We start from the raw sequence: 14,761 nt of genomic DNA, 5'->3' as shown, positions 1-14,761 counted from the left end.
AATACCCTGGGCTGTCTAAGTGGCTTTTTAGAGTTGGACATTTATTTATTTATTTATTTTCCCCAAGAGTTTTGGACTGCATCCAATTCCAAGCAAAACCAAGCCTCATGAAGGTGCTACCTATGAATATTTCCCATTACGTCTACGAGCAGCCGGATTGACAGCCAGTGCCACAATGAGCTGTTGAACTGCCACACCATCCTGCGCTTGAGCAGCACCCGCCGTCAGGCCAACTACCGCACACGGTGTTTCCAAAGTCCTTGCCACATCTTCCGTCTGTGGTCACGTTTCCTCCGCCAGTCGAGTTACAGTTTCCAGACTGGCAACCGTTTCCACAGTGGGCGGACGAGCTACCACACCACCCGGCAACTGAGCAGCAGTTGCCGTCCGGCCAGTTTCCACAAATAGCATTGCCAAAGGCACTGCCACACCTGCCGTCCGTCGTCACCGGGTTGCCAGCGCCACCGAGAGGTCCCGGGATCGTGGTGAAGTCAGTGGCCCACACCATTGTTCCCCCGATGCACACACTGTCGGCCCAGGTCTTCTTGGCGGCCCAGGTTTGCGCGTCGTCGTAACCGACCCACTGATTGTCCCAGCTCAGCTGTTTGACCATGGCTTTGCTGTCGTACCGAGGGGTCAGGCCGCGAGCCGCAGCGATGCGGTTGATCTCGTTGAGAGACAGGACCCCGGGGCTGCGCTGGCAGTCCCCGCCGGCGCTCGGGCCGGTGAAGCCGCAGTTGGCGTCGAGTGAGGCGCACGAGGAGCTTCTGAGCGTGTAGCCGCGGCCGTACGAGGCCAGGCCGAGGTTGATCTTGGCGGCGGGCACGGAGGAATACCAAAGCGGCTTGATGAATTCGGTGATGTCGCGAATATCTGTCTGGGCGCGAATCAGGCCATCTGTGGAGTATTCAAATGATCGGAGATCTAAAAGTCCAAGGACAGTTAGTTCGAGAAGCCAGCGACGTTGAAGTGTACGTTGCTTGGGGACAGGGGAAGCTGCTGACCATAAGACATCAAGCCGATGGTATCAAGATACGGATGCATCGCTTGCATGTCAAAATAAAGCATGGAGCCCCAGTCCGCCGGGATCGCCATACTCAGGCCATACTGTGTGCCAAACGCAACACGCAGCTCACGGACAAGGCTGACATAGTTAGCCGTGTCGACAGGGGAGCCGCCCCTGTTCGGATCAGTCGGCCATTCCCAGTCGAGGTCCGCGCCCTGGAACCCGTACTGCGCCATAAAGCTCACGAGCGAGCGGATAAACTGGGCACGGGAAGTTGCGCTGGCAGCCATGCGACTCCTAGAAGAACAAAGGATAATCGGAGTCAGACATCAAACATCCTTGCTTGGTACAATCTCTGGACAAACAAATCAAAAGTGACAGAAACTCACCATATCTTGTACCTCTCCGGATCGTTAGGGTCGAGCGTGTTGAACTCGCCTCCGCCGATGGCAACCCACGTCTGCACGCCCTTGGACTTGAGGGCGGTGAACTGAGAGTAGAGCGCCTGGTCGGCGGCGTCGGCCGGTGTGATGGCAAAGCTCGTCCGGTCAATAAGGACAAAGGAGAAGTACAGATGGGTGTAGCCGGCCGTGTTGATCTGCAACGGCAGAACGCGATCGCACGGGCGGCGGGCGGCAACGGCTTGGTAGTAGCCGATGGAGCGGCCGTTGGAGGATTTGGCGCCAGCCGAGCACGTCGGGGCCGTGCGGACCTGGCATGTTCCAAAGCCGGCCTGGCACCCGTTTGACGGGAGGCAGTACGCATCAGATGTCTATTGCGGAAGGTGAAACGTGACATTAGTTCAAAGCTGATCCAAAACCAACAAGCCCCATGCCTCGGGACAGAAGAAAATACTCACACCGCAATAGCCAGCCACTGAGCAGCAGACGTTTAGGGGACATCTGGTCGAGCCCCCTGGACTTTGGCTGCCACATCGCAGGTCGGCTGACTGTCGCGAGAAAAGAGATCCCGCCGGGTCTAGGGAGACGCTTAGTCCATCTTGGCTCCGCGGGACTATAAGGGCCAGAGCCCCTGCCGCGAAGGAGAGGAAAAGAATGGACGATGAGACCATCTTGGGCCTAGAATGACGGCAGAGATATCCTTTTAGGAGCTCAGGGGGTTTCTGCAGGTCACCGAGAGGCAAGAACAAATGTTCCTTGGCTGGCTGGTCCCGAGCATCACGAAGAATTGGCCGACGACGGTTTCAAGGGCTGCTGCTCAATAAATATTCACACGTCTTTCTGAGGAGCATTGTGTCCATGAATCTCGGAGAATGTCTTATAGTGCTGCCTAGGCAGGGAACCATTATACGTGATAGAATGGGGCGGGCTAGCCCCGGAAAATATCGATTTTTTGTCATAGATTTCATGCATATTTGTGGACGTCAGCTTCATTGCGACCTCGTAGGAGATTAAAGGTGAGATGGAGGACCGGGGATATGCTGCTGACGGGTTAGATTGGCTGTCTTTTTGAGCTTGGATTGTGGGAAATGCGGCCTAAGCCGAGCCGACAGGCCGATGGGTGGTGGAGACTGTAATGTATTTGATTGTCTTGGGCTGCATTTGGGGGCCTCCAGTGGAGGGGCCAAGCATTCCTGCGGGACCAACTGAGCAATCTGACGATGATGCTCAAATCAGGTAGAGGTTGCATTTCTAACGAGGAACTCGGTGACATTTTCATCAATGCTCCCACGTGTTTTTGATCGTGGTAAAACGTGTTGATTGGATGAATAGCCTCGGATGCTTGTCCGGGGTTATTCATCCAATTTCACTGTAACCAATGGGGGCAAAGGAGAAAACATGAGCCGAACATGATACAATTCTCCAAAGGGCTGAAAGACTCGACCCCCGCGGCCGCTTGCTAACTATCATGCCTCAGTCATACCATATGGCATTCATACCAAAGCCAGGCTCGGGGATCCTCAGCCTCGCAACCCTGGCCAGGAACTCGCCCTCCCACCTGAACATCTCGATCCAGCCCTGCTCGTCATCCGTCATGGCGACCCACTCGTCGCTCCAGGGGCAGGGGCTCACGGCGTTGCTATGACCGCCGCTGGTCGGGGTCGGGTTGAGACAGAGCTGCTCCTCGATGGAGCCATCGTCGCGCAGGCGGAAGGCGGCAATGTAGCCCGTCAGGTCGAAGCTGTTGGACCGGGCGCTGGCGAAGAGGTAACGGCCCGAGGACGACACGGCGCACACGTCGGACCGGTACAGGCCCTTGCCCGTCTCGCGGTCCTTCTTGGGCATTCCGGGGGGCACGAGCGGGTACGAGTGGTGCGTGTACACGGGCATGTGCGTCTGCGGGTCGATGACATACTCGCAGATGCGGTTACCCGCCTCCATGAGCGCGTACAGGTACTTGCCGGTCGGGTGCATGGCCACCCAGCGCGGGTGATCACCCGGGTCCGGCGCCTCGATGGACCCGACCAGCTCGACCTCGGCGGGGTTCCGGCCGGGTAGATGGCGGCGGTGGACCCAGAGGCGGTTCGCCGACAGATCGGCCGAGTAGAGGTAGGTCTCGGTCGGCGGGTCAAACACCATGCCGTGGATTCCGCTGTCGGGCTGGTACGGGTAGTCCTGGACGTTGGTGGCCAGGGCGCCCGTGTCCGAAACGTTGAAGATGTTGCCGTAGCCGGCGTGTGGCTTGTAGAAGGGGTTGCAGTAGACTGCATAGGGGGGCTTGGTGGCTGGCAGAAGGAAGATGGCGCGAGTGTTTGTGTCGGGTGATGCAGCCTTGGCTGTTTTTGTTTGTTTGCCGTGTTGGTTAGTATAATGGATAGGGAGATCAATACCTTGATGAACTGAGATCAATAAACATACGATCGCCGCCCATGGGATGAGATGCCTCGTGGACAATCTCACTTGGACTCTTGACAGCAAAGCTAGACCACTTCTTCATGGCCGAACCATAAATGTTTTTCCTGGCATGCTGTCACGGCCGAGTTTAAACCATAGTATACGGATTTCAAAGTCAACAACCCGAGCACATAGATAAGCTTTTCAAGAAAATCTGAAGAACAAAAGACTCACGTCAAAGGCCATCCATGATATGGGCTCGTCCTTGGGGATCTCCGTCCTCTTGACCAACTTAATGTCGAGCTTCTCATCGTCAAACTGAACCGTAAAAATAGCACCCGGAGGGGTCCAGGTCCCGATCATCAAATGGTGGAGGGGCATTTTCAATCGTGGCCGTGCTGCTTTGAGAATTGCTCTTCTCAATTGACGGGCAAAAATAAACATTCCATCCAGTTTTGAGTTGTCCTGTTGGTCACAGGACGAACTCGAGAGCAGTTGAACCTCTCTGGGTCATGACGACCCCCATAAAGAGCCTGGTACCTCCATACTACGCCATGGGCAAGGCCATGGGCTCTTTCATCCCATCGGGACTTGCTGCGGGACGTGGAGTCGGCTGTGGGTGTTCGATTGGAGCCTTTGGCGCCTGCCGAGCGCTACACGCCCTGAAGTGCAGCGAGCCAGTTCCACCGTTGACCCATAAATTGCGGTGCTGGCAAATCAGCGTTTGTGATTCACCACAGCTTAGCTGGGCCTCTTCGACTTTCCCAAATACGTTGGATTAAAGATTCTCCTGAATACTTGCCCGGTCAACATCAGAATCACATTCACACCCTTCAACTCTTTGGAGCATCCACAACACAAGCAAAGCGCAAATGTTCTAATAAACCGCGTTTCAATACTGTGGCATGATCGCTCAGATAATATAAATCCCTAAGTTCTGTACTAATTTTGGCTACCTGCAAGACTTATTTCGTTCTCAAGCTCAAGCTCAAGCTCAAGCTCCATAGGTACAGCAGTCGTCTTAAAGTACAAAGCATTACAGGCCTGCCTCACATATAACTAGGTAGAGTCATCCCTTTAGTCTTTACATCGTACCACACCCAGACAACAACGGCAGCAGGAGCCTTTTTTTTCGCCAAAGGCAAAAGTGAGAACCATTGTATCCGGATCCTGGGAGACATGGACCACCACGAAGCTGCTGGGCTAGTGTGATCGCATAGTGTCGACAGTACCTTGCGACTCCTCCCACACGCCCCAGAGTTGTCGCCGGAATCCCCAAATGAGAATTGACCTGGGAAAAGATGCTGAATGATACTTGGTGTAACACACATGATGCAACTCAGACCATGTGCACCAGTCCCAGTGGTTCTGACCGTTGAGAAAGGCCGTGGTGACTAGGGGAGGGACCGTGCGGTTGATCGTCTCAAGAACTAGTGTACAGTTTCTTGGGGCCGTGAATGCTAGGAGGAGCCGCGAAGCAGGTTTTCTCCTAGGAGTGCCTGCCCCGCCAAACGTTGGCCCCTGGAATTGCTTAGGCTTTCCATCACAGAGGCGTTGGCCTCCTCGTCTGATAGTCTGTCGGCCTTCATGATGTCTCATTGGTTTGTTCAACCGCCGTTACACAACCTGGCCAGGACTAGCTTGAAGACACTCTTGCAGCGCCTCCTGGCACCTAGCATTCTCTTGTTTGCGCTCAAAATGGCCCCTTTGGAGAAGAACGCAGTGTCGCGGGAGGCGATGGTCGAATCATCCCTTGCTGTGGCATATGTGCCCGACGACTTGGTCATGTCAAGGTCGCTAGCCTTTTCGCACTCGTCTCCGCTGCTTGTAGGCCTCTCAAGCTCCTCGAAAGCTAGTTGGCGGATCATGTCGTTGAAAGCCGTGTCGTCACGCTGGAGGAGAAACGGGTCTCGTAGGCTTTGATGACGGGATCGTAGAGTCTTGATCAGAGAGGCTGGGATCTCCGAAGAGTCCCGGCCGAGGTTGTCCGCGACATTTCCGACTTTGTACATCTTATATGATTCTGGTTTGTTTTTTTGCCGATCTGATACGTATGGTAGTAAATAGTATAAGAAGTAGACTATCTGGTATCGCTTTGACCGGACTAGGGTAGTATCATGAGTATAGTACAGCGGGACCAAGATAACCGAAGTGACGGGATGTAAAGGGATAACTTTGTCAGAGTTATATAATGCCCACACTAGAGAGCATGGAGGACTATATGTATGCGGTTCATGGAGCAAGACCCCAGAATTCGATGGTCGGACACAGATTGGGGATTTCGGCTCCTCAATCGTAAGCTATATAGAGCAAAGCTTCACGGACCCGCCGTTTCTCACTGCGAATGCGTGCTGCATGCCCGCACAGATCGTGAGGCTACATATTCTGTGACATTATAGCTGACTTTCTACTCCTTTTTGCCCTCATCACAACGTCAGCACAGGGTACCAACGCTACGACACTGCTCGCCCATTCAGGAGAAAGGATGCACACTGGGTGCTTCGTGCAGTCAGCCTAAATGTCGCCGCTGGGAGAAACTTGGGATGATATCGGAAATCGGACTGTGACGGCCCGAAAATCTTTCGATCTGATGATCTAGAAGTCACTCCCAAAAATATCAAGCCTGTAAAAGGTTCAGATACCATGCGCTCTAACAAACTTATTCCTCCAACGGCCCAGTTGGAAAGATGGCTAGTCAGAGGATATGGATATTAATACAATACAGTCAGCTAGACAGGCAGCATAAATAGCATCACGTAAGAAGCCTATCGTCAAAGTCAGAATTCGCAATCAAGACTAAGGAGCAAAACTCTATGCAAGTTTTTAGGATTCCCGGTTCCAAAACAACAGTTGCTAATGGAAGACAATATTATATACACGGCGTCAGCCACGTTTGTTACTTCTTGGGCTCTTCCTTGGGCTCCTCTGGTTTGGGGGTAGGCAGCTTGAACGATTCGGGTGTTCTGTCGTTGCCCGGTCCAACCTGCTCCCACGCACTCGAACCACCCTCGAAATTGCGGAAAGCCTGGGTAAGCTCCAGAGGCTCTGTGACGATACGCTTCTTCTCCTCGTCGTAGCGAACCTCGGTGTATCCGGTGAGAGGGAAGTCCTTGCGCAACGGGTGACCCTCGAAGCCGTAGTCGGTCATGATGCGACGCAGGTCGGGGTGACCAACAAAGAAGACGCCAAACATATCATAGACCTCACGCTCGTACCAGTTGGCACCATCGTAGATACTGCAAATGGAAGGCACAGGCGAGGCTTCGTCCGCATATGTCTTGACTCGGATGCGAGCGTTGTGTCGCACAGAGAGAAGGTTGTAGACGATCTCGAAGCGTTGGTCCCGAGTAGGGAAATCAACGGCAGTGATATCGCTGACTGTTGTAAACTCGGCAGAAGTGTTGTCTGCGAATCGGGGGGTACCGTTAGCCAAGCTATACGAGAAAACAGACATCACATACTCGCATGCTATCAACAAAGAATCTGCTCTTACACTTCAGGAAGTTGAACACGGGAATGACACCAGACGGGCAAATGTAGATGGTGAGCTCATCCTTCCACAGCGAAAACTGCTGGACGTATTTGGGCAGGCATGACATCAGCCATTGGCCGTAGCGATGAAGGTTCTCGGCCTTGGACGCGTATTTGTCGGCAGGGTTGACTATCGGGACCTCTATCTTGCCAATGGGTGCCCGGGGAGCTTGTCGGACGTTTGGTGCATCCTTGGGGACAACAACATCGCGGGCGGCCGAGACCGAGAAGAGCCGCACTGCAGCTTCGGTCCGCGGGCGAACAGTAGCAGGCTTGACGGGCCTCAAAGCTGAGGCCAGCGCTCTGCTCCTGCACACATTGGTAGCCATGGCGGAATTGGCGGTGGTGGACGAGCAATTGGTTCCTGGAGATTTTGTTGTCGTCTGGTGTCGTCACAGAGGGGATTGGGATTGGGAGCCGGCCGACATCGACAAATTACGTGCCGCCAAAAGCTTATGCCTGCATTGAGGAATTGAAATGGGCAGCGTGCGATAGGTTCATGGAGGATCTGAACTCAAATGGGCCTGAGGCCGCAACTGGCCGGCTGGCTGGGCTCCATTGCTTTGCTGGGGTCTAGCTTGGTCCGCAGTGTTTGAGAAAGTCCAGGGTAGGTAGTAGAGTTGCCAGATGATTTTCGACAACTGTGACAAGCCACGTGCCATGAAGTGACGCCCAGTCCCACCTAGGTTAGCCTTAGCCCGAGTCGCGCCGGGAAGGCTCTGTTCTGTGTGCTCCATCCAGTGAGACAGGCAGTCTCGTTCATTCAAACCTTCTTCCGCTCTCATCCCTCCTCGAGAACGGGCGACGCATTAACACAAAACACGAAATACAAGTACACAACCATCTCCCAGTCGAGGGTTTCGGTTTTTCATTCCGGGCAAACTTCATTAGAAAGCGGCCTGTTTGTATCTGTTTCCTTCTTCGTCTTTACATACGCCATCCATCTGCAGCATTAATCCAGCAGACTGTAATTTTTGCTCGCTAATCGCCATCCACCTATCCCATACTGACTGATCCCCGTCGCGTTTCGGCTCGTTCCCGACTTTTGAACAAGTCGACCACATCTTCAACCACATCCATTTCGCCGCTTCGACGACTCCTTTGGCAGTAGTCAATCACATCTAATCATGGCCCCGCAAGATACCTTCATCGACGAGGAGGATGACACCTGGTAAGCTTGGACAACTCATCAGTGGCCCAGTGGCTATAGATTGGGCATCTTATACCCAGAGGATTCGCCGACTATGACCCTGGACACTTGGATGCGACGCCTGCATTCCCATGTTCTTTTACTGACAACAACCAGCCCTCTTTGCATCGAGCAGCTGGACCTTTCCGATCGTAACTTCCGGCCATGCCCATGTGGCTATCAAATATGCCAGTTCTGTTTTAACAACATCAAGACCAACATGAATGGTCTTTGCCCTGCATGTCGTAGACCCTATGACGAAAAGACCATTCAGTGGAAAGTTGTTACTACGGAGGAGTAAGTTGTGGCTGCCCTTCCACCCCAGACCATCTCGCGTCAAATTTTGATGTGGCCGGCCGAGCGACTGCCATTCCAGAGAAGATGGCTGCTGCACGCAGGGGCGTTTACTGACCCATCCCTTACTACAGAGTCGCCGAGTTCCGCGCAAACATACAGAAGAACCAGAAGAAACGAGCTGCCGAGCAGCGCCAGAAAGAGGTTCAAAAACGCGAGGCGGAGAAAGAGAACCGTAAAAACCTGGTTGGTGTCAGGGTCGTCCAGAAAAACCTTGTTTATGTGACAGGCTTGACGCCGACTGGCAGCGAAGACGAGCTTCTCAAGACACTGCGAAAACCCGAGTTTTTTGGTCAATACGGAAACATCCAGAAAATCTCGATCAGCAACCGCCGGAGCTCGGATGGCCAAAACCAATCCCTGGGCATTTACGTTACCTTTGAGAGGAAGGAAGATGCCCAGCGTTGTATCGCCGCCGTCAACGGCTCGCAAAACGGGGACAGAGTACTAAAAGCACAACTGGGCACTACCAAGTACTGTTCGGCTTGGCTGAGACACGAGCAATGTTCTAACCGGCAGTGCATGTTCCTCCACGAGCAGGCTGACGAGGATGATAGTTACACGCGGCAGGACTTGTCGTCGATGAACAGCATTCACACACAGCGGCCCCTTTCAAACGCCGCTGGCTCGTCGTCGCGAACGTCCTCCAGACAGCAAACCCAAACTCCTGCGCCTAGCAGCCAGACCCAACCATCGTCACAGGCCATGGCCCGCGCTGGAAGCAAGGAAGGCTCCGACAATGGGGACTCGTCTGCCCTGCCTTCCTCGGCCAACTGGGCTCGCAATCCTCAGGTTCGTAGCAGGCGTGGAAGTCATGCAACTAGCGGGGCGGCTTCAAGCCCTGCAGTGTCCATGTCTCTGCCGGCGACCGTAGAGGCCCCGCAGGAGCCCGTGGAGGAGTCATCGCAAGGGGATTCAGAAACTGCTCAAGCACAGCCGCCGACGGAACCAGTGCAAAGCCCTTCGAGAACGTCTACTCAGGCCGCCGACGAGTCGATGCCCAGGCGATTCGACGATGCTACCATCGAATATATCAAGGCTATCGGGGGTGGCTCCACGCAGCTCCGTCTCATGGAACCTTTCTCACTTTCAGCATATCCGCCTCTGTTCGACTCTCGGGGCGGGGAGAAGAGGAGAGTGCTGGGTGATGAAGACGAGACTCGCGTCAGCGGTGTGGCAGAGGCCCTGGATAACCAAGACCTCTCAGAGGGAGAGCCTGAACAGGGTGGTAGCCATGCCCTTGGTGGAGAACCTGAAGACCGTGATATTGGTCTTGATAGCGCCTTTGACCAACACAGGCCTGGAACTCAACCCCCAATCCAGAGGACAGGCAACTCGGAGGGCATCTTTGGACCCGCTATCGGTTCCAACTATATGCCATCATCAACTGCAGGGTCTCTAGGTGGACGTTCGATGACTCCTCAACAGCAGCAGCAACTTTTCTCACGCCCGCAGGCCGCATTCGCCGACCACCTTCCTCCTGGTATCGGGGCGGCTCAGACATCGCTTTTCCAGGGACAGGGGCAGGGCCAGGCTCACAACCGCCAAGGCTCCAGGTACAGTTTTGCAAACGACAACGGAGCTGGTTCCTCGACATCGGTCAAACTGGCTGCGAACCCCAGAGCGATGGCTCAGCAGTCGTCCATGATGCCCTCGTCATCATCCTTCCACTCACAGCCTGCTAGTCAATATTACGCTACTTCTATCTCTGGCCCGCCGCCGGGCCTCAAGTCGACCGGCACACCACCGAACCTCTTTGGTGCACAGGGGCACGCATTCGGCGGCTCTTCTGCGTTTGGAAGCGTGGGCGTATCCAAGGAATCCAACAACGATCTTCTCCAGTCGATCATGCGCGGCCGTGGTGGACAGAGTGCCGCAGGTCACGACGCTGGAAAGCGTGAGTACCTCCTCCATTCATTTCCTAATCAGTTGCCTCCCCCCTCTGCGTCGTCTACCCTGGCTCCTGCTCCTGGCCTCTTGGCATCGTTCTACGGAAACCAAGCCGGGAACCTCCAAGACTTTGGAATGAAGCAGAAGAAGAAGGGGAAGAAGCACAGGCATGCTAACACTTCCTCCTCTGGGGGAGGTGTCCTAGTAGATCTTGCGGACCCGAGTATCCTGCAAGCGCGAATGCAGCACCAGACCAATGTCAACGTCGGACAGGGAATGTTCGGGGGTCAGTCGCAAGGTGGGTACAATCCGATGCCCTACGGCCAGGGTTACAACAGGGGATGGTAGTCGAGGAAGAGAGGCGAGCAACGACAGCATCGCCAAAGCCGCAGCAACGACATACATATTGTTTCGGATTGTACACTCATGTTTACCCAAGTCTTTTCTTTTTTCTTCTTTTTTGCCAACTGGTTGCGGTTTTTTTTTTGTTATTCGTGGTGGCTAGGAACTCCATTTGTCTTTGCATGCTTTGTTTTGTCTCAACCTATTAATTAGGCAGGCGAGCACTATGGGCGCATACGAGGGTTTTTATTCCTTTCATTTGAGCGAGCATCGCAAAATCCACCCCCAGGTTTAAGGGGTATCGGTTTGCCAGGCGTTAGTTTGCTTCGCGGGCTGTGGGACGAGAGGGTGAAGAAGACTGGGCGGAATGCGGATTCCACAACGGACCACCTCGTTATTTCGGCATCGTTTCTCATATATGATGCGGGTATGAGGATCACAAGGCGGGACCACACCTTCCAGCTGGGATGGCTTGGGAACAGCACCTTATCGGCCCGGACAGCCGCCAGGCAGGCAAGCAAGCCGTCATCGTCTTCCTTGAGGGTTTTCAATGTACGTTAACTCGTCGACCCAGTTCCTTTCGGCATCATGTCGAGCGGCCTTGGTTCTGTCCGACAAGAGAAATATAACTTGGTCTTCTTCAACAATGGCAGACATCTACTCCATGGTACTCGGACTGCATAAATGCCCTCGGGAAGACGATGGAGGAGGTTGTGGCCTGTGTGTGACCGCCGTGTCTGAGTGCTCCCTTGGAAAGTGTCCTAAGCAAACAATGTATATAACTAAGCTGCCGACCGCTCTCTTCCTCGACTGATCCCAACTAACCGGCGTTCGTGGGGACGGACAACTTGAGTGCTAATTCTGCAATTTTAAAACTTGGTCTGGAGCGCTTGAAATGCTAATACAGTTGCCTTCAACTAGATGACGATCTCGAGTTGGACGAGCATGTCGCTACTAACATCGACGCCCTGGTCTCGGACGAGCCGGCCGAGCTTCTACCTCCTCCAGGCAATCTCACCGGGGTCATGGGGCGTTCTGGAACACCCTCAGTTCCTCCTGGATTTGGTCCTCCGATCACCACCGCGCAGTCTTCTCCAACTCAGCTGAATTCGACTATGCCAATGTTAACAGCGTCGCCTCTGTCTCCGGCACCATCACTATCATCCAAAAAGGCAAACGATGAAGCTAAGAAAAGCATTAGAGCCTCGGCGGTCGAGAGCGGCCTCACCAAGGATATTGCTGCACAATCTTCCAAAACATCCCAGGGAAAGGCTGTCCTGCATGAAGAGGATTTCCCTGCTTTGAATGCCCCGAAGCCGGCTCCTGCAGCTCAACCGGCAGTTCCTGCAATGCAGTCGGCGTCCAAAGCAACGGCGCCCAAAACAACCACAGCAACGAATAAAAATAAGAAGGCTGGGGCTGGGGAGACACTAAAAGTGGCATCCCCAGCTTTAACTCCAGCGTTGCCTGCAACGCAAAAGACCATGGACAAGAAGCCTACCCCTGGCATCTTGAATATTGCTGCCGCTACTCGTGCGGCACAAACCAAGGGTGCCGATTCTGCCTCTGCTACCGAGAAGTCAGCGGACTACCCGGCTCTTCCAACGCCGTCATCCGCGACATCTTTCAACACGACGACCGCCGCACGCACTGGACCGAAGACACTTCGGGTCGTGTCCACGCCCACCCCAAGGACTGAAGTCCCACCTCCCATTAATGCTGCGACGGCAATCGCTGCTGCTGCTGGAACTTCGGGTCGCTCATCGGTTCTGTCTTCTCACCGCCCAGGCACGCCCCACAGCGAGTTCCCATCGGATAGCGCTTCAGTGATCTCAGGCTCGATCACAACCTCGCGGCCCAATTCTCCGCCGCCTGCGGGTGCCTCCAGGATAGGATCCGCAGCAGTGCGCTCTACTACGAAGAGCCAGCAGCGCAAACAACGCAAGCAGGCGACAAAGAAAGACGCAGCTGAGCTGATCTCTACCCAGACGGTACCGGAGGAAGAGGTGCCAGTGATTGCGCCCATTCTCGGTCGCAAGAAAAAGCAGAGAAAGGAGAGGGCTGTGGCTAGTGGGCCGTCTACGCCTACCGAGAGTTGTGCGGCAACGCCGGGTCCTGTAGCGCATGTTGATGATGCGGATGCCGAGGCGACGCAAAAAGAGGTTCCCGTCAAGGAGGTCGAGCAACCTGTCCTCGTCAAGGACAAGGGCAAGCAGGGCAAGACCAGCACCGATGGTACTAAGAACAAGGGTAAGGATAGAGAAGATGCCCGAGAGGTCTCCAAGGCAGAGGCAAACGCTCCTGAGAAGCCTCCCAAGGAACCGATACCGGAGACCGCGCCGGAACGGGGGACAAACGAACCTGCGGAGAAGCAGGCACCATCTCCAGCTACGACATTACGGGAGCTTGAGAGCCAAGGTTTGGTTGACACCACTGCGATCAAGAGCCTTCTCGAGCCTCCCCACAGTATCCATCACAGGCTAGAACGTTTGGATGCCGTTACCACAGCCAAGGAGATGTCGACTCCCACGAAATCTGTCGTCAACGACGAAGATCAGGTCAAGCTTCTAGGCGGTGAGGTTGTGCACAAGATTGTAGAGGGCGTCCGCATTATGCTGACGCCAAATGGCGATTGTGTGCGTGGATTGTCACCAGAGGAGGAGGCACGATTCTTGCGACTGCAAGAGAGCTTAGCCAACAGCGCTGGCACTCCCGCATTCTTCATGCACCCGCGGTACGAGGCTGCCGGTGGTTTCAGTCTGATCAAAGGGCGCGCCGTGCCCAACGGCCCGCCATCTTTCTTCCCACCTGCTGGTAGTGCTTACGCCAGCGACCCTGTAGCCAAGATTCAGCGCGAGGAGGCGATTTATTATATCAACCAATTTGTCCTCCCCAAGTTGAACCAGGGCGCAGTCAACAGCCCTGCAGGCGGCAAGGCGAACGAGCAGTCGGATGCCGGCAACTGCCAACTGTCGAACATCGCACCATGGATACAGCCTGGGGAACCGGTGTCAGGGCCGGGAGCCACTTGGACCGACGAACCGCTCATGTCGGCATTTGATGGCGACGTTGCCGCGGATGGGCAGCCACAGCCCATTCCGGGGCAGCCGCACATGACGGCGGCCGCCATGACTACGCGTGCCTTTGCTAACGTGCCGCTCATGAGCGTCGAAGAGGCCGAGAAGACGCTACAGGCGGCGCGGCGCGAGACGGAGAAGCTCGAAAAGTCGCTCTACTCGGTTATCAAGAAGAACCGGCGCCTGCTTCTGGGCACAGGTGGGAATTGACTATCCTGCCTCGTGCGGCTCACCATCATCTCCGTCGAGGCCGTCCTTTGGGGCCTGGCCGGTGTGCTCCTGGGTGCCGTCCAGGTGATAAATGGTATTTTGGATTGGGTTGGTGCTGTTTACTGATGCGTGTTTGTTGATTACAATCGTTTGTTTGCCTTTGCCGATGCTACTGCTGCTGCCCCTTGGCTTTTTTTTTTTTTTTTTTTTTTTTTTTTGAGGGGGGCGCAATTATGACTGTACAACAAGCACTCTCTCATGGTTGTATCTGTACACTGTAGAATATTTGCTTTTCCCACGTATGCGTGTGTTTTTACCTTTCTGTATATTTTCTATACATTTACAAGCGCTTGGAAAGCTCTTTTTG

The 14,761-nt window shown here is 54.4% G+C and overlaps 6 protein-coding genes across 6 annotated transcripts; 2 read left to right on the top strand and 4 right to left on the bottom strand.

Moving 5' to 3' along the window:
- Positions 1-142: 142 nt before the first annotated feature.
- Positions 143-2,078, bottom strand: MGG_01336 (bacteriodes thetaiotaomicron symbiotic chitinase; the record flags this gene model as incomplete). Its single annotated transcript, XM_003714214.1, has 4 exons — positions 143-924; positions 1,005-1,303; positions 1,396-1,778; positions 1,866-2,078. 4 exons carry the CDS (start codon positions 2,076-2,078, stop codon positions 143-145), a joined length of 1,677 nt encoding a protein of 558 aa, XP_003714262.1.
- An 802-nt stretch (positions 2,079-2,880) lies between these two features.
- MGG_01335 (carboxy-cis,cis-muconate cyclase) lies at positions 2,881-4,182 on the bottom strand (the record flags this gene model as incomplete). Its single annotated transcript, XM_003714213.1, has 3 exons — positions 2,881-3,743; positions 3,826-3,934; positions 4,036-4,182. The coding sequence occupies 3 exons, from the start codon at positions 4,180-4,182 to the stop codon at positions 2,881-2,883; spliced, it is 1,119 nt and encodes a 372-aa protein (XP_003714261.1).
- Positions 4,183-5,408: 1,226 nt separating this feature from the next.
- On the bottom strand, positions 5,409-5,813 carry MGG_01334 (uncharacterized protein; the record flags this gene model as incomplete). The annotated part of the gene is made up of 1 exon (XM_003714212.1): positions 5,409-5,813. The coding sequence occupies one exon, from the start codon at positions 5,811-5,813 to the stop codon at positions 5,409-5,411; it is 405 nt and encodes a 134-aa protein (XP_003714260.1).
- A 677-nt stretch (positions 5,814-6,490) lies between these two features.
- On the bottom strand, positions 6,491-7,829 carry MGG_01333 (uncharacterized protein). The gene is made up of 2 exons (XM_003714211.1): positions 7,295-7,829; positions 6,491-7,206 (listed from the first exon to the last, which is right to left on the bottom strand). The coding sequence occupies exons 1-2, from the start codon at positions 7,659-7,661 to the stop codon at positions 6,698-6,700; spliced, it is 876 nt and encodes a 291-aa protein (XP_003714259.1). The 5' UTR covers positions 7,662-7,829; the 3' UTR covers positions 6,491-6,697.
- Positions 7,830-8,459: 630 nt separating this feature from the next.
- MGG_11229 (uncharacterized protein) lies at positions 8,460-11,113 on the top strand (the record flags this gene model as incomplete). Its single annotated transcript, XM_003714210.1, has 4 exons — positions 8,460-8,503; positions 8,639-8,818; positions 8,950-10,772; positions 10,971-11,113. 4 exons carry the CDS (start codon positions 8,460-8,462, stop codon positions 11,111-11,113), a joined length of 2,190 nt encoding a protein of 729 aa, XP_003714258.1.
- A 1,478-nt stretch (positions 11,114-12,591) lies between these two features.
- MGG_11230 (uncharacterized protein) lies at positions 12,592-14,394 on the top strand (the record flags this gene model as incomplete). Its single annotated transcript, XM_003714209.1, has 1 exon — positions 12,592-14,394. One exon carries the CDS (start codon positions 12,592-12,594, stop codon positions 14,392-14,394), a length of 1,803 nt encoding a protein of 600 aa, XP_003714257.1.
- Positions 14,395-14,761: the final 367 nt, after the last annotated feature.

This window comes from Pyricularia oryzae, chromosome 2 (assembly GCF_000002495.2).
Source record: "Pyricularia oryzae 70-15 chromosome 2, whole genome shotgun sequence".
Lineage (NCBI taxonomy): Eukaryota > Fungi > Ascomycota > Sordariomycetes > Magnaporthales > Pyriculariaceae > Pyricularia > Pyricularia oryzae.
This window is presented reverse-complemented; position numbering and strand designations above follow the sequence as displayed.

Coding starts and splice junctions, on each gene's coding strand:
- MGG_01333 (XM_003714211.1), bottom strand. CDS start 7,661: ATGGCTACCAATGTGTGCAGGAGCAGAGCGCTGGCCTCAGCTTTGAGG. Junction 7,207..7,294: donor CGTGTTCAACTTCCTGAAGT/GTAAGAGCAGAT, acceptor CCCGATTCGCAG/ACAACACTTCTGCCGAGTTT.